This window comes from Apteryx mantelli, chromosome 1 (assembly GCF_036417845.1).
Source record: "Apteryx mantelli isolate bAptMan1 chromosome 1, bAptMan1.hap1, whole genome shotgun sequence".
Taxonomy (NCBI): domain Eukaryota; kingdom Metazoa; phylum Chordata; class Aves; order Apterygiformes; family Apterygidae; genus Apteryx; species Apteryx mantelli.
Genome location: NC_089978.1, coordinates 180179689 through 180202621, shown reverse-complemented (window position 1 = coordinate 180202621; position 22933 = coordinate 180179689). Strand labels below are relative to the sequence as shown.

General features: G+C 42.1%; 2 protein-coding genes across 4 annotated transcripts; one reads left to right on the top strand and one right to left on the bottom strand.

Annotated features, from left to right (window-relative positions):
• The first annotated feature begins 1917 nt into the window (after positions 1-1917).
• Positions 1918-12587, top strand: GLIPR1 (GLI pathogenesis related 1). Its single transcript, XM_013947331.2, has 6 exons — positions 1918-2184; positions 5257-5502; positions 7814-7923; positions 10577-10659; positions 11573-11599; positions 11683-12587. Exons 1-6 carry the CDS (start codon positions 2005-2007, stop codon positions 11832-11834), a joined length of 798 nt encoding a protein of 265 aa, XP_013802785.1. The 5' UTR covers positions 1918-2004; the 3' UTR covers positions 11835-12587.
• Positions 12588-16542: 3955 nt separating this feature from the next.
• Positions 16543-22704, bottom strand: KRR1 (KRR1 small subunit processome component homolog). 3 transcript variants are annotated; one of them, XM_013948080.2, is made up of 10 exons: positions 22603-22704; positions 21838-22013; positions 21214-21348; positions 20901-21026; positions 20727-20810; positions 19886-19942; positions 19217-19387; positions 18974-19051; positions 18770-18863; positions 16543-17213 (listed from the first exon to the last, which is right to left on the bottom strand). In XM_013948080.2, the coding sequence occupies exons 1-10, from the start codon at positions 22682-22684 to the stop codon at positions 17071-17073; spliced, it is 1146 nt and encodes a 381-aa protein (XP_013803534.1). In that variant the 5' UTR covers positions 22685-22704; the 3' UTR covers positions 16543-17070. The 3 variants fall into 3 exon arrangements, with proteins under 3 accessions (XP_013803534.1, XP_067169281.1, XP_013803535.1); XM_067313180.1 differs by lacking the exon at positions 20901-21026; XM_013948081.2 differs by lacking the exons at positions 20727-20810; positions 20901-21026.
• Positions 22705-22933: the final 229 nt, after the last annotated feature.

The following is a 22933-nucleotide window of genomic DNA, read 5'->3' as shown; positions in this document are numbered from 1 at the left end:
TCTGAAAATGCAGAGCTAAAGAAGAAAAGAAGACAGTCAACCTGAGACTGCAGGCAGAGTGGGAGAAAATGAAGATGACTATGAAGACGAAAGGGGCCCAGGACACCCATTTAGCCCCCATCCACCTATTATCTGTATATAGTTTATAGTTTATTTGTTAATAAAGGTAAACAAACCCATATTTCAAGCTAAGAGATACTGGCTGAAATCAGAAATGCTTAGCTGTGCTATCAATATTTAAAGCTGTTTCTCCTCCTTTATCTTAGTCCTTTATTTTGAGAACACAGTGATTCAAATCCTGAACCTCTCTGCAGCTCAAAATGAACATAGCATCCAACATAATAAATATGAGCCCCAAGTGTTCAGACTCTTGTTATATGCTACAAAATGTCACCATGCAAGAAGATAAATATTTTTACCATTGTCAGTTCTTGTCTGCCGCAATCTTTTATACCTATAGATAAAGATTTAAAGATTTTAGATTTAAAAAATATGCATACGTTTACTAAGGGGCAAGCAGTTTGTTTAAGGAAATAAAGTTCTGAAAAGCATGTATCAAGACCTTAAAAAAATTATTGTGTCAGCATCTAGCATGAAAAATAGCGACTCTAAAATCCACTACTTTGGGGACACTGCAAATGGCGGAATTATCTATCTAAAAAAAGGGTGAAAAAAAGGGATTTAAAGTGACTGATTTACAGAAGCATCCTAGATTGCACTGTGTAGCTTTACTGCCTGATTCAGAGTCCATGTTTATTTTGATTCTACTCTAAAAAGTGATCTCTAGGGGAGTTGTACGGACAGTATTTCTCATCCTCATGATTCCCTCTAAGGGCCTTTTTGCCTGTGACCAGTCTACCTAGGGATACCTGGAGGTGTGTGACCCACAGGAACTACAGTCTTGGTGGAGCTGCTTTTGCAGGTTCACTGTACAACCTGTGACCACCAACCCAAAAGTGGCCTCACCACCCGCCCCAACCTACGTGGAAGTGGTAACCGTGACCAGCATCCAGGTGTTCAAAGGATGCAGATTCCTAAAATGAAGCCTGGAGCAGAGAGAGAGACAACCTCCTTCTCACAGAGATGCCCAGCTCTGGATCACAGGAAAGTGCCTGAGCTTCAGCAAGAGGCAGAAGTTAAGGAACTGTGACAAGGAGGATGATGGAGGTGGTGAGTCTGGGCAGGAGGGGCTGGGTACCTGAGACAACGCACATGGGAGGTCAGCTCTCGACTCACAGCTGTGAAGCCCAGTGGGGGAGCTGGGCACCCCAACACCAGGCAGCACCGAGCCTCATGGTGCCCAGCTCTCTTGGGGGTTTGAGTTGGTGGGAATGATTTACAAATTGCTAACGCTTGGGAGGAGAAACTGATACTAACACATAACACAGGGGTGTGATCACAGGAAAAAAATACCGGTAACTGTGGCATATTTGAATCATAGTTCTCAGCCAATCTTCTCCCTCCAATAATGCAACATACAATGAAAATGACTGTTCATACTATGGTAAAATCACAGTTCAGTTAAACAGATTTGTCGCAGCATTTTGGCTCAGAGTAACAGCCTTAACAGTAACATTATTTTCACAAAAAGCAGGAAATCTACCCAAAACTTTATTGCAACCCATAGTGATTGCAATAAGAAAAGAGATATAGGAGCAAAAAAAAAAGAGAGAGAAAAAAGAAAACCCAGGTGTCAAAGTATAGGAGAGAGGAAGTTTGCCCACCATAAAAAGCTTCCAAAATTAAAAAAAAAAGGAAGAAAAAAAGGGGGGAGAGAAAGCTTCTATAGCTCTGATGTGAACTTGAAGCTTAATTTCCCTATTCTCATAGAAACGCAGCTGAAAAATGACTCATTTCCTGCTACAAATACCATATTCAATTACCATGGCTCAAGATAAAGTCCAGCCCACAAGCCTTTCAAGCAAACGCTGCCTGCAGAGCTAAAAGTACCTTATACAGCTAAACTATTCTGCTTTTAAAGCAGAAGATCAGAGACTGAGAATCATGGCAAGCAGACTTTTTACTCATGTGCTGGCTTTGCTGCATTTCTGTCTTTCTTCTGACTCCTATGAACCACACACGTTGCCTGATATTGGAGATCCACAGTTTATTGATGAATGTGTGAGAACCCATAACAGATTCCGGTCTGGAGTGAATCCACCAGCTAGCAACATGCTTTACATGGTAAGGAGACCTTCACAGCTTACGTGCAAGTGTGTAACATAGTGATGGTGCTTACAAGTCTCAAAAATTATTTTTGTAATCAACTGTAAAAGAAAAAGGGGGGAGTCATAACAGCATTTTTTTTTTTAAGGCAGACAATAAGACTGCAATTATCAGACAGGTTTATACAATCAGGTGCATGTATTGTTTTGCCCTGTTTAATTACCTAATTTCAAACTCAAGATTTCAACCCACAATCTTATGCTGTAGTTTTCTGCTGTGAAAAGCCTCCTCGTTCCAAGCCAGTATAGTTCAGCTGCCCAGGGTGTAATTTATGTGCAGACTGAAGCACAACCTTTCATCCTCGAAGTGGCGAGGGCAGAGAAGACTGCCAAATGCCTTGAAAAGCTTTCCTTTAAGTTTTCTTTGCAAGGCTCTCACGGCCAGGGAGCCAACAGAGAATTATTAACAGCTGCTCCTAAGCGCTGGGTCTGCAGAGGGGGCCAAAAGGAAAGCAGAACAAGTGCAGCAGAAACGAGCACTGAGACCTCAGGTCCCACACCATTTTGCCCTTCTGCTTTCTCACCTCTCACTAGTGTGGTATCTACAGATGCCTTGCAAAAGAAAAAAAAAACAAATCTGTCATGGCTGAAAATATACCTAATCCCCTGAAAGTGGCCACCTCGCACTGAAGATGACCAGCACCACTTTTCTCCTTGCTGTGTGGCTCGCAGCAACCACGGCAGGGAGGAAGCTGTAAACACATAAACAAAGCTGTTACATCTGGGATCAAGCCCATCTTTCATCTGCAAGGAGTTGTTCTGTTCCAGAAGCTTTGGGAGCTCTTGTTTTCTTGCTCTGTTGGGTAATACTTGAGCCATAATATTATTTGATGTTTCTTCTTGGGATCAGCTCCAGAAATCTTTCAGATGGATCATAGCTATTGTCCAAATACTGATCTGCCTTTTTTCATTCCCCTCTCTTAACATCCCACATGGTCACACCAGAAGAGGACATAACCATATCCACAATTAGCGAGACACCAAAGTTCCCAAAAAAGCCCATTTTCTATTTCTGGTGGTCAAACTCTAACAAAGAAGTAGCCATTCAGGAGGGGTAAGTGAGCAAGTAGCAAGCTCAAGTAACACTGACAGGAAAAAATTTAGCTGCTCTTCTACTGCTGCATTTCTAGCTTCATTTGTTTTTTACTTCAGATTTCTTCAACTGGACATTAGGAAGTATATCCAGCGTTGATTCTGAACTTCCAGTGCATATTGTTGCAGGCTCTATGGAGATTATTTTATTGGCCTTACACTAGGAAGATCTTGGTATGCTTTATTAAGAGGGCAGCATTCATCTTTTAAAATTACAGTAATTTTGTGCCTGATTTTTCCTTTTAAAAAGTTAAAGAGCTGAAATCCCTCCCCCAAAAGGGCTTAAAAAAAAGGAAAAGATTATTACAACTAATAAAAGAATTAAAATCATGATAACTTTCATTTTAAACATTGCACAAATCCTAGTCTTAAGTATGAGCTCTCCCAGGAAAAAGTTAATGTGAAGAAAGCAGTACAATGCATGATAAAATCTATTAGGAAAGTAAAAGTATTGGAATTGAAAACAGCATATTTATTAAGTTTTGAATGGCTTTTAGCACTTCAAAAATGAGGAAAACAGGATGATTTCTTTATTCCATAGGGAACTTCATTTTGCTGTAGATAATTGTCTGTCTAGATACCTAAAAATGAAGATTATGAACTCAAGGCATTTCTACCTTTGGAAAAGTACTTTTTTAAAAGAAAATATAAGACAAACTTGTTTAACTGCAAGTAACAACACACAACCGGTGACATTTGTAACACTTTTGTTATAAATTAAGAATGTTGATCTACAAATTTTTTACCTGACCAATGTGACCCCTCTTTCCTGTTCACTATTTCACATTCTCCTAAAGTGTTTTTAGGTCTGTTTCAAAGCTCTTCAAAATCAGCAGAAAGATTCACACCAGTTTCACTAGGGATTCACAACAAGGCTTTCATACTCCTCCTGTTTCTGCATATTCTACTTTGTTGCTGCCTTGCATCACTATTCAGAAGTCAAATGATCAATTTTCCTTCCCTAAATCAGAGAACAGCTCATCCTAGCTGCAGAATCAACATTGAGAAATACATGGTGGAAAAAAAAAGCAATAATTTTTTTCCCAAACAGCTATAATATTTGTACGAAAACCTCCACGTCCTGTGCATTTTTTCCCCCATGCAGTTTAATCCAATCTTTTTGTATAAGTGAAGTTTCATAAGCAAATTAGGATTATGAGTACAGTTAAACTAAAGATCAGTCTGAACTATAAATATTGGCACACTGCTCTTTCAGTAAGTGGCTTGTTCAAGCACTCACACAAAAAAGGAAAGTATTTTGAAACTGAATTACAATTAATACTGTTATATCAGCATCATTATTACTATTACAGAATCACAGACTCACAGATTGGTTGAGGTTGGAAGGGACCTCTGGAGATCCTCTAGTCCAACCCCCCTGCTCAGGCAGGTTCACCTAGAGCACGTTTCCCAGGATTGTGTCCAGAAGGTTTCTGAATATCTCCAAGGAAGGAGAGACAACACCTACAGTGCAAACAAAGACATTCCTATAACCCAATTGCTTAAATGACAACTTTCTGTAAGAGTTGAATAGGCAAGTGAATGAGTGATTGCACAAATATGAATTCAGCTCTAACATTTGGAGTCACAAAACACAAAGATGCAAATCAACAGGTTGAGCTTAAATTGTTTCAAAAATCCCAACATGCTTGTGAACACTCCATTTGACTGACTTACAAATCTCGGTATTCAACAGACCAACCAACCAAGATCACCCACTACCCCAAAAACTCCCTCATGTTTAATGAGCGACTAAACTTAAATCAGGAATGAATCCACAAGACAATTTACCATGCAGTTCTGTAAGTCTCAGCAGAAGTAAAAACAAAGTAAACCTGCAACATGTATGATACTGATACCCAGTTTCATCCAGAAAGTTGCTCTGAATTACTGCCTTGCTAAGATACTTCTGCGATTTTCAGTTGTCTTTATTTTGCAGAGCTGGGATCCAGATTTGGCAAAGACCGCGAAAGCTTGGGCAAAGAAATGCCAATTTAAACATAATATCTACCTCAAAGAGCCAGGGAGAGCTCACCCCAAATTCACTCCCGTTGGAGAAAACCTGTGGACGGGCTCACTTTCAGGTTTTACTGTGAAAGGAGCCATCACTGCTTGGTACGAGGAGGTCAGCGCCTACAGTTACGCCACCAATACCTGTAATGGAGAGTGTCTTCATTACACGCAGGTAGGTATTGCGTTTCACCATCTAAGCCATGAACTGGTGTTGCCAGTCTGCCACAGAAATACTAGATTTTTATTCTAAAATCAGTGAACTGCTTTCCAAGAACTGTAGTTTTGTTTTGTGTCTGTGTGCACAGGATGTTCTTACTTCACCATTTTAGGGATGAAAAGAATCGCTGCATTTTGTTAAACATGCCAATTTTATTTTGTTCCCAAGAAGAAAACCCTCTCCTGAAAAGGAGCCCAATACCAACCTTCTCCCTTGTAGAACCAGCATTTCTTGACATTTGCTCAGAAGCAGGACGAGATTAGAAAACAGCAACCAATTGCAGAATCTCTCACTTTGGGGACAGCCCTCAAACAGTCAGATTTAGCCAAATAGCAGCCAAAAAAACCAGTAAGGGCGAAGAGCATGGGCTGTAGCCTGGGGTGGGACAAGGTCCCAGCTCTGTCAGACAGTCCCTGCGCAGCACTACAGGATGCTTGCACTGTGGCAGGACCATGCCATCCGGTAGAGAGGCATCCACAGCTCCTATGAGTATCACATATTCATGTTTCCCAACCACTATTCACACTAAGGGCAAAGAAATGGTGGTAAGTGCCACTACCACGCAACCCTGTAATTGCTAACTAAGGACATCAGAAAGCAGGACTGCTCGCAGCAGTACTTCTAGGGATTAGTTTAAATCTGGGGCTCTTAAACATTTTTTGCAGAGATAAAAATATCCATGTAGAACTGTGCCCCATGGGGGTGTCCACACCCCGGTGAGGTGGGGAAATGCCAGCAGGAGCTCAAAGGCGAGTCCATGGCCAGGAGACCAGCTTTGCAATGCTATTCCCTGAAGGACTGAGCACCTTCAGTCACCCAGTAGAGAAACTGTGGGTGGAGAGGTGACCTGAATGGCACATGCAGGGGCTTCCTTGCAGAGGAGATATTTGGAGGTAGGAGTTGCCAGAGGTGACCATGTGTTGCTTTTTGACCTTGCTCGTGAGGACGCAGCAAGACTCAGTGTTGGACCGTTGCAGTGAAACACATCTCACCTGGTACTGGCACTGCTGTGCTGCTCCCTGTGGGGTTTGTGAACCAGTAGCGGGGAGGGAAGGAGAGCATGAGATGCCGTCAGCAGCACAGGAGGTGGCTGTGGATACCCAGGAGCTGCGCGCTGCCCCAGCTCTGGGAGCCAGCCCCTTGTGCCTTCCCTTCCCTTGCAGCCACCGGGGGAGAAGGACTGTCCCTCAGCACAGTTGCTGCAATGACCATGACTGAACCCCCAGCTGGAGCACCCCAGCAGGGCGCTGGCTGGGACAGGGAGGTCATGTGATCCTGCTCCCTGTGTTTCCCCTTCGACTTCATCGGGGATGTAGCTGGCCACAGCTGGCATCGGCAGCCCTTTGCTCTGGCACTGCCTTGAAAATGCTCTCCAGGGCCTGATGAGCATGTCCCGCTCACAAAACTTGCACCAAAAGGGTTAAAAATAGAAAACCACAGTTTTCTTCTTTGAGCTGGCAGAGACACATGTGTTTTCCTTCATCTTGTGTGCTGCTGGGACTGCTATGCATCTCTCACGTAACCAGTCATCTCTGCTATTGCACAGGGCCCAGGTCCTGCCAGGCTGAGGTCTCCCCTCTGCCTCTGGTTTATTTTTTTAGGACTGAAGCATTTGGTTGGATTGTAATCTTTGAGCTGGATATAGGATGTTGAGTTGAACTTAATGGCTTATAATATTCTGCCTATTGGCAGAAGTTTACATTAGATGAGCTAATGTCCCTGCCTCTAAATTGTGTTAGTCCTGTCCCGTGATGATAAAAGGCAGGAGTGCAGCCAGGACACTTTCCTTGTCATTACTTCTCCTGAAGCATCAGTGTCTTTGGGCAATTTGCCTACACAGCCCTATTGGATTTAGTGTAGGGGGCAATCAACCCTTGCAGGAGCTGTAAGGGATCAGGTAGCCTTTTCTGCACATATTTGGTCTATTAACACCCACTTGTCCAGCCAGGGAAGACAGAAGGCTGGTGGGTTACCATAAACAAACTTAACCTTCTCCTTTGCAAGAAAGAAAAACCACCTGTTACAGTCAGTTCTTCTTTCTGAGTCATTTTAACAGATAACTAGTCAATCAGGCAAAACAATTAGGCATTTTTCAGATCAAAATAGGATTTAGATATCCATCACTACTGCTTTCCACTGTAAAGCATTTCCAGGGAGCACTCCTCAGTCAGTTTGCTAATGAGACGGAGGAGGGTACGACTTCCTCTGTACTGCTCGGATGATAAAACAAGGATTTTGTCACTGGTGTACATGCCTGTCTTTTCAGATTGTTTGGGCTACCAGTTACAAAGTTGGCTGTGCTGTTCACTTTTGTCCAAGAGTGACGGACTTCTCTGGAACTAACGCGGCACATTTTATTTGCAACTATGGACCAGCGTAAGTTTTTTCATTACAAACATTTTACAGGGTTTGTGTCTGGCCGCTTCCATCCCACAACTTGCAACCTTACGTCATCAGTCCATCTCGCTAATATTCATGTGTTTTGTGGCAGCAAATGGTTTCCAAAACAGAGAAAGATGTACACCTCTGTCCACCCAGCTTTTTTTGGCTTAATGAGGACTATAAATCATAGCCAAAAACCAGTGGCACTGGCAGAAAGGGTAAAATACAAGATGCTGAAATTAACATACTAAAGCAATCATTTGAAAACTAATTTATTGCTCCCAAATGCCAAGAGGGCCCCAGATGGTTGCCAAGATGCAGGCCCAAAGTCTGCAAATATTTACACATCTGCCTCATAATTAAGTCCGTGGCCCAATGATTTGGATAAATATTGAAACAGCAGTGTGCAGTGCTTGAATCCACAGTCTTAGCTTTAGTACGAGAATTTGGACTCATGAGGCTAGGGCTCCTCAGGGCAAAAGTTTATCCAGAGATCCTTCTGAAAGGGCAAAGATGCAGTGCCACTTGTTATTACATTAAATATGCATCATCGGTAGAACATTTGCTGAATCTAGGATGGATTTTTTTAACCTTCTTCAGCTAATTAATGCCACTGTATTCTAAACATAAGTTTAAAAACTTTATGTACATAGTGTTGGGTCAAGTCCATGCCAACTCATGAACTTGAGGAAGTTTGCCATTGCTATTGCCCGTTCTTTTTCCTTGAAGAACTGAATGTCCACAACAAGATACCTTGAAATGGCACAGGTGTTGCTGTGCCAAAACATAAAAACACTCCCCCCAAAGCCCCACACCCAGACTGGGTAAGGGGAAAAACAGACAGCCAGTTCTCACTTTGACATTTAGTTTCAGAAGGTCAGTCTTGAAGGTTAGTCAAACTCAGGAATAGCTTTAGGCAGCTAAATCCTATTTAGACACCCAATTCCTTTTAATGTTACCAGTAACTTGACTGCTGACTATGTCGGTTCCCTAGCTAAAAGCCACTGGTTGCCTATGTTGTCCTCTCCCTCCCCTTCCTGGTACTTGCTGTGCAGCCCCTGAACATTGGACAGTGTGGGAACGCCTGGACCGAGGCTCCCCCAGTGCTGCCAGGAGGTGCTGCCAGGCCCTCGAGTCACACACCCGGCTCTCCGAAAGACAAGCAGCTTGTCAGGAGGTGAGGGACAGGGCCGCGTCCGATGCCCTGGTCCCTCAAAGGTGATATCCATAGGGTGCAGATGATTGACACCGTGCTGGATTTGTTTCCATGCAGTGGCACGGATCGGCAGGGAAGTGGAGGAGCACCCTTGCCCACCACAGCGGGCAGTAGAGTAGACAGGGTGCTCCTTGGGGATGGCGAGAGCTCTGCCATTAGAGAGGGCTTTAAAGCTGGGTCTCTCACTGCTTGGTAGAGTACTCTGTGAACAGACTATTGCTTACTAAAAATTGGGGTAATGTCACATCCTGCTTGTTTTTAAGACGCACGGGGTTTTCACTGTATTGTGCAGATCCTGTTCTGGATACCAAGTGCCAAGGAGGCTCTGAAATACCTACCAAACCTCAGTTCCCACTATATTAAGGCAGGATAATTTCTAGATCCTGCTCAGCCCTGCTCAGTCAGAGATAGCTCTGCCTGGGTATTCACTAACTCTACGGATCAAACAGGGAGAAACCTGTGAGTTTGGGCATCTCCAGAGCTCTGCAGGAGCTGAGTGGGGATTTTCAGGGTTGCAGTTAATGGCTTTGGCACCTATATCTTTGCCAAGGATTGTTTTGGGTGCAACTTAAATTCTTTACTTATCTCATCCTTAACTACATTCAACTCTGCCAAGGGCCAAAGCAAGATGCACGCACTATTTCAATTCCTAAGGTGAATATACTCCACAGGATTTACTTCAGCTTAGACCAAACAGTAATAATGCAATGAAATCCTGGTCTTGTCGAATGTAATGAGGTTTTACCACGATGTTTACCAGAGCCAGGACTCTATGCACATAAAATCCACGTCAGCGTGTTTACGGGCAGTCAGAGCTGCACTGTAAATCTTGCTTTGGCCATGCTCCAAGCAAAGCAGAAGCACTGAGTTGCAGCTGGTGCGGTATTGCACACGAGCTGCTAATACCAAACTCCTTCAGAGGAGTTCAGCTCAAGGCCAGCACTGCACTGACCACGTCGAGCACGCCAATGTGCGCCCCAGGAGCTGAGAGCACGGGCAGAGCTGGCTGCTGCCTGATCCCCCACTGCTACACACCACCCCACTGGCCGAGGAAGATGAGAAACAAGAGAGGAAGCAAAGGAGAGAAATGCACTACTCTTAAAATATTTACCAATGGGTAGATGAAATCACTACCTATCTGAGAGATTCTCTAGCACCAGGGATTCTCCTTTGTTTCAAGGCTCAAATACATATACATACACAGTAACAGCATCTGCTTTTGCTTGCATAGCTAGAGCCAGCTTCAAGAGTCCATAGTCTCTGCACACTGGAAATTTTACAGCTCTAGAACTATTTTAGTTCCTGAGTTTGAAATAACACTGTGTCCATGTTCCTAAACAAGAGGCTGCTCAAGTTAAAAACAAATTAGCAGTAGATATTAACATTCTTCTCACAAGGGCAGTTTCAGAAGCATGTTACTTTCCTTTTCAGTGGGAATTACCCAGGGCACCCATACGAGATGGGAGCAGCATGCAGCAAGTGCAAGGGAGAGCAGTGTGCAGACAACCTGTGTAGTAAGTACAAGACAACCAACCTTCCTCCATAGAGAATTCCTCCACGTAGAAAAGCAAAGACCACAAAAAACATACTGGCAGGAGACAGAACTCAGCAGTCTCCAGTTCATGAAAGATGCAGTCAAAAGTCAAGTGAGCTGTGATGCTTAAAGAGGAGGGAGGAAGGCTGAAAGAGCCTGCTTTCTACCCCAAGGGGTGATGGGATGGGGTCTGTTCTGGGTGCTGCTGGGCACAATCTGGGACATATCGTGGCTACAGTTTAAGATGTTGTTGCCCTCATTTGTTCCCCCTGCCAGAAGTCCTGAACTACAAGGAAAGAGTCAGGCTAACCTGCATACACACACCCATGTGACAAGCCTTCAAGGGGACACAGGTGGTCAGCCAACCCCCTCAGCCCCCTCTACACATCTGTACTCAGCTTTCCAACAGCACGCCAGGGCCAGGAGGGCCAGCTGCCTTTCACTAATTATGCAAAAACAATATCACAGCAGTCAACCCTGGGTGAACTAATGGAGAGGGAACATGGTATTAAAACACCAGCATCGCAAACAAGAGTGGCACTTATTCCTTGTTTCATGGGCTTGATTAATGTCAGCTACAAACTGAAAATCTTTAACTGAAGGAGTTTGGTAAAAACAGTAATATTGAGACATGCACTTGGAGGAGTGGGCTCTTTCTACACCAGCTACTAGCAGGGGGGAGAAGCCGGCAAGGTATGAACCAGCTCTCCTCAGCGTGTGTTGCTGTAAGGCTCTCCCGAAGCCAACAGGTCTTCATTTCTCCCAGGAAAGAAACATAGCTCCCATATAAAGTTTCCCAGCCCATTGCAAGGCTCACAGTATTCTCTTTTGTTTAGACTCAAATTATTGCTAATGTGTCAGTCTGCTCATGATCATTTCTTTTCTGTCTCCAGAAAATGCAGAGCGTGACAAAGTCATTAGTAAGTATCACCGATATTACTACTTTAGTTTCTTGCCCTTGATGCAGATATACTTGAAAACAAGTAATTTGTTTTGTTTATAGGTGATTCCAGATGGTATCCAGACTGGGACAGACCTGCATGTGATGAGTACTGTATCACCGTTATTGTTTTAAGGCTGTTAGTACTTACACTGGCAATTCCAGCCACCTGGATCTTCCAGAAATACTGGTCTGTAGCACCTGCCAGCGAATAACACACGCAGAAGATTGCAAGAGCAGTTAGATCAATTCATCCCTATCCTATGCATAAGTTACTGGCAGTGGAAAGATCTGTAGAGACATTGATTGCATCCACAGATGATGTAGAAATACAAAGATATCACCTTCATTTCCAGCAGCAGCTAGGAAAGCTGGTAGCAGCTTTCTCATTGTTCAGAACCAATCATTGGTTTTAAATCACCCACTTATTTTTCTGAAGTGGAGCAGTCTGAGAAGGGGATTCAGTGGTAACGAAGCATGCTGCAGAGGCCGTGCACTGAGCCATGGACAGTTGCCCACAACACTAAGACCAGCTGCAAGCTGACTGCAGCCCAGGAGCCTGTTCCTCGCCCCGGCCAAGGCCCAGGGCTGCACACACAGCTCTCCCCCTCTGGCAACAGTAAATCCTACGATGCTCTTCCAGCAAGCTGCAGCAGTGGTAGCATGGTGTTGAATAGCTGACAATTTTATCTAACATTTATCAAACCGTTTTTGGACCCCTGTGAGCTTTTGCATCTGCATCCTGCAGCAGGCAGTACGTTTCCCAGTCTCGCTGTGCACTGAGCTTGCTGGCACTTCTCTGTTTCTGCTTTTAGACATTCACTTCGTCTATGCCAGGAAGCAGAGCTTCACCTGCGTTTACGTGTGGTTATGTACAACCTCAGTCTTTCACCTCTCTTTTTTTTTTTTTTTAAAAACACAGGGATTTTGACTGCTGTTTTGAAAAATAAACCATTGTTTCCTCTTTCCCCTGCATGGCAACTCTGTATTTGCAACCTTAACTTGGTTCACAAGAAGTCCACATTCAACTCCAGCCTGCTCAGTGGTGAGAAATGTGGTGCTGGTAAAGATGGTAAACATCCCCAAATAAAATCACGCTGTGCTCTTAGTTATTTATGCCCTTCGTTCAAGAGCTACCAAAGGACGATTCCCCTGGAGGTCACGCATTTGGTGTGGGCAGAAAGCAGAGGGGACTGCTTCTCTGTTCAACCTGGCACCTCCTGCAGCTGACCACAATCCCTCAGCTGGGTCTGAGGCTGGAAGGAGTAGAGCTGCACAAGCTCAGAGCTGAACCTTATCGAACCCATATCTATTCAGAGGGCGGGATTTTAGGCAGTACAACACAGATGCCTCTGCACCACACAGACAGATGCTTCTGTACAGGAAGCTGGCAAGTTCCCCTTGCTGCTTTGTTTCTGCAGGACTGCACCTGCAGTTTCAGTCAGCGTTCCTGCATACCCACTCCCATCTCCACTGCTGGAGTGGATCTTAACTAAAACTCCTGGAACTGTTATTGTTTTATTCTTCCAGGTAGTTAATTGGATAATGCACTTGAATCATTTTAGGATCACTGTGCTTCTTAAACAAATGTTTTTTCAAAATGCAAATATAGCCGGGCTCAAAATCCAAATTCTCTTCCTTGCCCTTCACATGCTTTTAAATGTTAGCTGGGTGCCAGAGTCTGTCTAGCCAAGTGATAACAGCTGCAGATAAAGCATGAGCAGTTACTTTTCTGTACTCCAACGACCAGGATTTCAGTATCCACACTGGCCTCTCTGTGAAAGAGCCAAACTCAATTCCCTCCTCCAAACTAGGCTGGAGTGCTAAAAAACAAACAAACAAAAAATACTTCACTGCAAAAGCAAAGCCATGGGTCTATCTGAAAAAGGGCACTTACTGTCCTCCCCACTTGGCTTTTTGCCACTGGCTTTTGTGCAAGACCTCAAGCTTCATATATGGAATAGATATAGCAAAGTCTCATTTGAAATTGCCATGAGAACTACAAGCAGCGCAGTGGCAGCAGGACTTATTTTGTGCATGCTCTTGCACAGAAGGGCTCCCTCACCAGTACAGAGCCTGCTACAGTGTCCACCCACTGAAGCAGCTAGATCCTACTGCTGCAAAGAGAAATGCAGGAGAGGGAAGAACATGTGCTATTGTGTCCAGGGAGTGACAAAGAGCTCAGCAGGACTCTCTCCTGCTAGGTTTAATCTCCACTTGTTCTCCAGGATTGTAAACAGAATGAACATAGAGCCCTTAAAGTTCAAAACATTCACAGCACAGTCTCTTTAACCACATACTTCAGAAGCTCTAAGGAAATTCCAACTAAAAAGCTTCATTAAAAAAAAGCTGTAAGTCAGTGGGGCTCAGGAAAAATAAAAAACAACCACCACCACCACCACTCAACAAACCTTACAACATGGTATCTTTCAGACAAAAAAGCCTGACAAGCCAAATGAATACTGGATCTCATTTTTAAGGACATCCAAAAATCCAGATATTTTACTCCTGATGATCAAACCACTTCATGAGGTGTCCATGCCTGTTTTAAGACATATGCCCTCGACTTCCATATAATAAATGCAAAATGTGGATAAGCTGTCACTCTAAAAACAGCTTTCAGCTACTTTTTCACTAGTCCATGAACCCCAAAGTTAATTCGAGGAAATGATTTGCAGAAGTTCAAACTGTTCCTGAGAATACCAAACATACTTTTTCACTCTTCCAAACTCACATTATTTTCCATTCTTTAGTTTTTATACAAATAAATGTTAGAATTGTATAGCCACATTGTCTCTGAAAACAGAGGCAAAAAGCACTAACAGTAACAGCAAGCACTAAGGGTATGCAGCCGGTTACCCCTTGGATATAGAGGCTAAGCCATCAATTCCTTTCAACTTGTCTACAGGAATAGAAGTGGGTTTTCTTGATTTTCCAGTTTAATTAAATAAATGTCTAACCAACAATCCTTGAAACCTGTCAACCATAACAAGTGAAAAAGATTAAACACACTGTGAAGCTTTTTCACCCCATGACAAGAGAAGGAAAAGATTCCCTGAAGTCTGTAAGGGATTTCACTACAGAAAGGGATTTGATGCAAAATCTACATAGATGCTACAGTTGTGGGTAACAAGTTCAAAATTCAAAAGGCGTGGTTCCATGGAAGTATAGTTGATTTAGCAGCTTGGCTTGGTGGCAGCCTGGCGTTATTTCCTGTGCTGCAACTCTGGCAACCATGCTGCAAGCTGATCTAGCTGGAAAACAATCCCTGTTTTGTAGAGTGTTTTTAGCCAGATCAGGTTCCTGAACTGAAATGCTGACCAGCAAGGCCAGTGAACCTAGCACTGCACTAGCACTCAAGCAGCCATTGGTAGTCATGGAGCCAGCCCTAACCTTGTTCTTAATTTTAGCCTTTTAAACAGCAAACAGAACATTTGTGCAGGTCCTTTGCAGTTAAAGGGGCCTAATCTGTTCCAGACTAGAACTAAGGATTCTCCCTCCCCAAATACACTCACACTCCCTCCTTGAGCCAAGCTTCACAAAAAAAAAAAAAGGTTACAGTCAGATTCTCCTTACTGGCTTCTGGCTCTGCAGATTATTCTTCCTTTTGAAGCACTCATTTATGGGAAAGAAGCCACAGGATCACACTGTGACAACAGCCATTTAAACTGAGGAACTGCAGTACCTCCTTTGGTAGCCCACAACCTGCTGAAATTAGTCCTTTCGGAACATAAGAGGACAGAAGCCCAGCAGTGCGAAAGTGGATTATCTGCATAGGTGAAAAAAAAGAAAATCTAAGAAGAAAAAGGGGAAGAGCAACAGGTTAAATGTCAAAATTGTAAAACGCTTGGTTAGGGATGGAGGACAGCAATCTGCTGTTCCCCATGGTTAGCTCTTTCTCTTGAGAAGTAGGAGAAACAGGTTTGAACTACCAGGCTGGTACTGAACTCAGATCTCCCCCTTTCGCTATCAAATGCGAAACAGCACAGCATCTCTGTAAAAATGTTTATAGTGCTGGAATCAGTAAACTCACATCAGCTCACTCCAATTTCTTAGATGGGTGTTATGTGAATCATTATGTTCTCAGTGAAGTACCTGTTGAAGTAATATTTTCAAAATTAGATTGACACTGCAAGTAATTAAGCTGCCATTTACAAACTATGAAGTAACTAAGAGGATTGAGAACATTCTTTTCCCCTCAGAAATAGGTTCCAAGAAGTGATCACAAAACTAAAAGACACACCAAGGCAAACGTTGCTCCTCACCCTAAAGAAAAAGTATTCTAGCTACTTCTCAACGCACATGTACTGGCTATTCAGCAATATTTATTTTAAAACCTTATTTACAGCTGCAGAAGAGGAAGTGGCTGTGTTTTCACTTTTTAATTTCAAACAAAATGTCACCAACCTAAAATCAGAGAGGTGCAGTGTTCTAGCAGAATCACTTTCACTGCACATGCAGGCAATCAAAATTCCAAAACCTGGCAAAAACATTCAGACACAGTCATGAATTTGGTGTTGCTCTGTGACACTTGCTTCTTTAATCCGAGACATTAAGCAACATCTGCTGTTCTTGTGAACTTCTTTGTACCACATTCCAGGAAACTAAAAACCTCAACTTCCTTTAAAGAAGGGCCTAAGTAAAATACAGCAAGCCAATTTCTTATAACCCAATCTATTAAAAAATAAATTAAAATTAGCTCTATAGAAAGGTAACAATTTATGTTTATCCTGCAGCACATTCTACACGGAAAGACATCTGTTTTGTACCACATTCTGTCTAATAGCCTCCAGGCTAATGCTAACAAAAGGCAGCTGATTAACGGTTTAAGATTATAGTTCTCACCTGAAGCTGTGAGATTGTTTCCTGGAAACCAAGATACAAGTTTTGCAGTAGATGACTACTTAAAGAATTTAAAACAAATGTATTAAAAATAGTTTATTAACACCAAGACAAGATACATAAAAATAATTAGCTTTTACAGGGAAAAAAGCATAATATAGTAATAAATCTTGCTTTTTTTTTTTTTTTTTTTTTTTTTGCAAAAGTTATCACCATAACTGAGGCTGCTTATAGTCTGGCAGTCTTTCACAAAAAAGATTACCTTGGGCTCCCACTGAGTTCTCAGAACCTGATGTTTAACCATTTGTGCCAAACTCCTAAAATGGTTGTATTACGAAACTCTCCCTTTAGAAAAGACGGTATTATCAAAATACATTCTCTTACTTTCTCAAGCAGAGCAGGTTTTCTTCACCAGCCTTGACTATTTTACAGAACTGCTTTACGTCCATTATTTAAGCATGCTTATGAGAAGAGAACGGTCACTTTACCTTGTCTTTTCCTGTGTACATTATACTGATATCAATAAGTGGTTAAACTTTAAGTCTCAAATCTCCCAAGCATGAAAAAGTTTGTTAATGTAGGAGAAGAGTGAGCATCTTGGGTGGTGAATTATTTCTTTTTCTTTTTTTTCTTTTCATCTGCTGCAATCTTTAGTTTGACTTCTTCCACTGGAAGTGCTCCTAATTTCTTCTTCTTTGCATTCTTTACTTTTTCCTTGATGGCTTCAATATCAATTTTTTTCTCAGTAGAGGCTATACAGTAAAAAACAAAAATAGCAGACATGAATTTTACTTTTTCTAGATTATAGCAATCTGCAAGATGATTCCATATCTATAGACAGCAAACCGTGTCCTGTAACATTAGTTAAGGCTCTTCTTTAGAATAGCTTATAACATCTTTAGTGAATATAATAACTTTTAGTGAAACTAGTATTCTTCACAAGCGTTTTTCAGCAGAATTTAGAGAAGTCATGTTAAAAAAAATCTTGTGTTCAAATGCATTTGAACACGACTGCCGTACACTGCACATCACCCTCCCCTTAGACATTCCACCAAACTTGCACATAGTTGTTGTCTTGGAGATATGCCTGCTGTCTTGGTGGGTCTCACATGAGAAGAAATTTATTAGCGAGTTCTTACACTTGGAGAAGCATTCATGCCATTCTATCTTTCTGCATTCAACTCAGGCGATGAGCTCCCAAACACATCAGTCCCATACTTATACTCTTTCCCTGGCCATCCATTACTGGCCACTGTTGAAAACAGAATCAGTGGGGCACAGGGGAGACGCTTTTGATCCAAACCTGCGTGATCATTTTTTATACGAAATTTCTGCAGGGAGTGTCAAAGTACTTCAGTTAGATGCTTAATGCTGTGCACTGTGAATAACCTATTCCTGCTAGCCTAGTTGTGGTATTTTCCCTTTCAAGCAAGAGTCATGGATTTGGATCCAACTCTCTTCTCTCGCACAATTAATTCCTACATCCAACAGTGGGTACCAGCTGTCCCTTTTGGATCTCAGTTCTCCTCTAAATTCAAAGTATTGTTGTAATTTATTCTTGGAAGACTAAAGGATTTAAGTTCAAAATACAGCAGCTGGGAGAGCACAGTATTTGAGTATATTAAATAGCACGATTTTGAAAATTTACTGCCATCACAGAAAATGTTTTGTATAATAAATCAGTGCCTCAGAACACAGATGCTTTTCAAAAAAAAAGTTTATAAGAAACTTGTGTAATATTACAATATAATAACAGGTGTGTAGTATACCTAATGCAATAAATATGTAGTATAATCAATGAATCCAGAAAACTTTTCTTGGATTTTATGCACTAAATAAATATCTGAGGAGGAATACAAGTTCTTACTCCGCATACAGTGTGAATTTTTCTTCTAACTTTAAGAAAAGCTACTATTCTGTCTTATACCGATACTTACTTGTGGCACAACTTTTCAAGGAAGTATTGCTTTTGGGTTTCTTTAAATGAAAAGCATGCATTTGAGTTCAAAAGCTATGCAGCTTCACTACAATCCTCAAAAGCTCAGCACTGATGTAGTCAAAAGAACTAATTCAGGCCTTCTCTGTACTTCCATCATGAAGCTGCTCCACAGCAAATTGTTGTTTTATAGAATCAGAGTTATGAGCTGTTTGATCTTTCTATTCTCCCTGGAAGTTCCAGGGATGAATTTAACTGCTAGGATTGCTTGGCATGACCTTTCTTACTTCTTGCAGCTACATCACTGCATAACCACTTAGCTTAGGAATCAACTGCAGAAAGTTCTAGAAAAGAAAAAAAATAAAAGGTTACCTTTCTTTGCTTTCACAACTGGCTTTTCCTTAGGTGGGATAAAAGCTTTATTTCTTTCTTCTTGTCTTTTCTTGATTGCGTCTGCTTGTTTTGCCTAAAGTTACCAATAAAAAGACCAAGTGTCAGCAGTGCAAGGCAAAAGGGACAAAAATGAAAGTCAGAGCAGTCAAACACTTTTTAAATGAACAGTGAGAACAACTTTACCTTTATCTCTTCTACCTGCTTTCGTTTCTTCTGGCTTTCTTTCAAGAAGTATTCACCACTTGCCAATTCCTTATCAATCTGCACAAGACAAGTAACAAGAAGCTTGAGATAATTATGTACTATCAGCCACATGTGTAGCGTCAGGAAATCAGAACTTGACAGAAGAGGGCTTCCAACTTGTTGTTAGCAAGAACAAGATTTCAAATCATGTTATATTCCTGTATAATCAAACCTTCAACTGACCTGACTTTCTGGCTGTGGAGGCGGGAATGGTGTGTACTCCTTCTTAACATTTTTCTTCTTTGGCTCCTTGCGTTTTTTCAAGTTCTTCCGCTTGAACTTAGGCAAAAATCTTTCCCAACTTTGTGATCTCAGTTCAGGATCTTTTGATAATTCCCTTTTGATCATCAAAGTCTTCAGTAGTTTTAGAATGTCACAGAGAAGTTATTAAAAAAAATAAATAGTATTACAGTAGTACCTAAGAACTCCAATTTGTAAGTTTTACTAAACTCTCTAACATTGTCTGCATCACCCAAACCCTCCATCTCTCACTATAGTAAGAGATTAATGGGAGGTTAATCATGAACAGCTGAACCAGAAAGACAAACATGTCTCAAGACAGGTGAGGAGCTGCCTCAGTTTACAAGAGCATATATCAGGCAATCAGTCATGAAGGGAGGAAAGTTAATACACACTTTTCCTTTGGTGTTTTCTCAGATATTGTTAATGACACAATGGCAATATGTCCTAGTGAAAAGGAGGATATCAAAGTGAGATTTTTTTTTTTAAAGCACAGTCTAGAAGCTCAAAAAAATAGATTACCACAAAGGAACATGTAATTATTAATATACAGCTCTACAATAAGAAACAGTACTTTACGGGAAACAAAGATGCACACTGGGCCATACTCACCTTGATGTTATATATGGGATGTATATTCTTCATTGTGTCCAGAACAACTTTTCTAACCTGTATTTAATAAAAATAAAAAGGAAAAAAGAAAAAAAAGAATAAAAACCCTAGCAATTATATCAATTTCTAATCAATTAAAACACTAGATATACTACGTTTTCAAATTCCTCAGAGTGAAACTTGGAAAAAAATTAGAAAGCGTTCTCCTTCACCCCAAAATTGTAGATAACTTGAAAAAGCTAACCTGCACAGCCAACTTGAAGACACACTGGTTCAGAAATATCACTATGTTGTCATGTTTCTAATACACTCCAGCACAGCCACAAATAATGCTTTCCTGTTACCACAGATTTTACAGCATCAAGAGAAATTTTTGCTTTTGACAAGCATTCTGTACCTATGTCCTTACTAAAAAATATTAGATGTTCCTTTGGGTTACATATCATTAACACTGCAGTATTTTCACTCCTACAGCTTATTTGAAAACGCACACAAATTCTGCATTGTAGGCAACAGAAACAAAAGCAGAAGAAATAGAGGAAGACAGATATTTAGAAACATCTGAAGACATCCCCCCACTTTTCTTCTTTCTTTCCCAAGAAAGAAAAAAAAAGGGGGGGGGGTATTCTACAAATAATCCTCTTACTTCCAAGGCAGAAGGAAGTCAGAGACTAAATGAAAGTCAGCAGCTAAGAGTATGGACACTCATGTAAATGTAGCTTACTAACACACAGCTGAAAGTCAGTGAGATCCTCCTGAGGTTGCCAGATTCTTCCTCTAAAGTCTGCCCTAGAGCTGGGCACAGAAGTATGCTGCACAAACTGCTCATGCCTCCCCTTACCTCCTTTAGCCCACTGAAAGGTCCAAGGGCTGAAACAGTGTTGCCTTGCACCATAATATAACAGTTTGTTAACAGTTCCAGGGCCTAAACACACAAGCAGAAAAAAAGTAAGCCAAAGATCTGACACAGATTCAGGTCTAAGAATTTCATGATCACTACACCTATAGGAAATACCTTCAGAGTAGATCCTTTTGGCCCAAGAAGTCGCCCTCTTCTTTTTATAAAACTTTCCCTGTTTCTCACTAGAGATCCTATTTTAATGATATCACATGCAACATCATCCTGTAGGATACGAACTGCCTAAAAATACAAGAAGTAGATAATATCATCTGAATACAGATGTATTATTTAGAACAGTCAAGGAAATACTACAGATGATTCTTCTCACTTCAGTTGACTCTACCTGAAAGTCTCACATTTTGAAAATGTAGTATTTTATAACTATTATGATATAATTTGATACAAACTTCCAGGATTTAGTACAAACCTGTTCAAATGGAACACTTCTTGCCAGAAGTTTTATTAAATCTCTAGCCCTGATGATTGCATATGGATCAAAAGTCTTCTTAGTGGTAGTGACAGTCATGCTACCTTCAATTAGATCCAGTGTTGCATTCACATACTGCAATATTTGAAAAGAAATAGTGAATTAATCTCTAAATAAAAATCTCAGAATACACCTTCAGTATTAAGAAGTTAAGAAACAGAACACTATATACTGAATACAGATCCATTTTCAAGAACTCCTAAAATAACTTCCAGTTTAAGAAAATTCAAGAAAAACTGATTGAACATACACATCACAAAGCCTGAAACATTACTTCTCTCACCTCCTTCTATTTGGGTACAATAAAGTTATCAGTTTCTAGATGACTAGATTCTTGCTGCTGCAATGAGCTTCAATCATAAGGAACTGCAGGTCTGGCTGCACAGACCTCCACTGATATCAGTGGGAATGAAAAATAACATTATAAATTCCAAATGCAAGCATATTATAAATATAAATACATGCAACACTGGAAAAGTGACCTGTGCTATTTTTACTAGTTTATATAATACCTGTATGTTCCAAACAATAAAATATAACATTATAATTAGCAACTATTCATACATGTTCACTCAAGGCTTTCTGGACTAGTGGCCAGCACTCTTTCAAGTATGCTTCTCTATACTTTGGGAATAATGTTGCAAAACTGCTCTCCTCCAGAAGCCCTTTAGGATTATCTTCTCTTGTAAAGGCTGGCTCTTTCCATCCGTCTGGGACGGTGAGAAGTTCAGATTCATCAACTGTTAAAAAAACAACAGCATATACTTAATTGCTTTTTGTCTTTCATCAGTGACTACTCTCCCTCCTCCCTGTTTAACTACAGAAGAAAGACTAACAGAAAACAGGTACTCAGTGGGGTTCATCTGACACCCGGTTATGCATCTTTCCTGCTCTTGAAGAAATTATTGCTCTAAAGAGAATTATTCAAAAGAGTTCCACAACTGATATATGCTTCACAGACATGATATTACACGAGAACCAAGTATAACATTTTTAGACGAGCAATTAAAGTGTTTTGAGAAGGGACACAACAATAAAGCCACCGCTGCCCATTTCCCGCACTGAATAACTGTATCTACTCCACCTCAAGCGGTGCAGGCCCCGGAAAGCCGCCCGGCTTTCACGCGCTGCCCTTAATCCCTACAAAGCGGCTGCCGAGCTCCTCACTGCGCCGTGGCGGCTCTTGGTGACAACCGCAGGGACCCGCCGCACGGGCGGCGCGGAGGGCCCCGCGCAGGCCTGCCGCGCCGCGCCGGGCCGGGTCCTCCGGCCAGGCCGCTGCCACCACCGCCACCACCGCCCCGCCGCGCCGCACACACCCGCCCCCACCTTTCGCCGCTTTCTTTTTGTGAGAACGCTTCGGCGGCGCCGGCTGCTCCGCCACCGCCTCTGCCTCCCTGGGAGCCGCCATGCCAGTTCAGATCTTTTACCTTTCACCCGCCGCCGGAAGAGGTGGGGGATGCATTGCATGCCGGGAACTGTAGTCCCCGGTGCGTGACCGCTCTGCATGCCGGGAGCTGTAGTTCCCGCTGGGAAGACGCTGCATTGCATGCCGGGAACTGTAGTCCCCGCCGTGGGGACGCGCTGCATGCCGGGATCTGTAGTCTCGCTCCCTCGCCCGCTCTGGGCCGCGGTGGCGGCGGCCCGGGTGGCGGCCCGC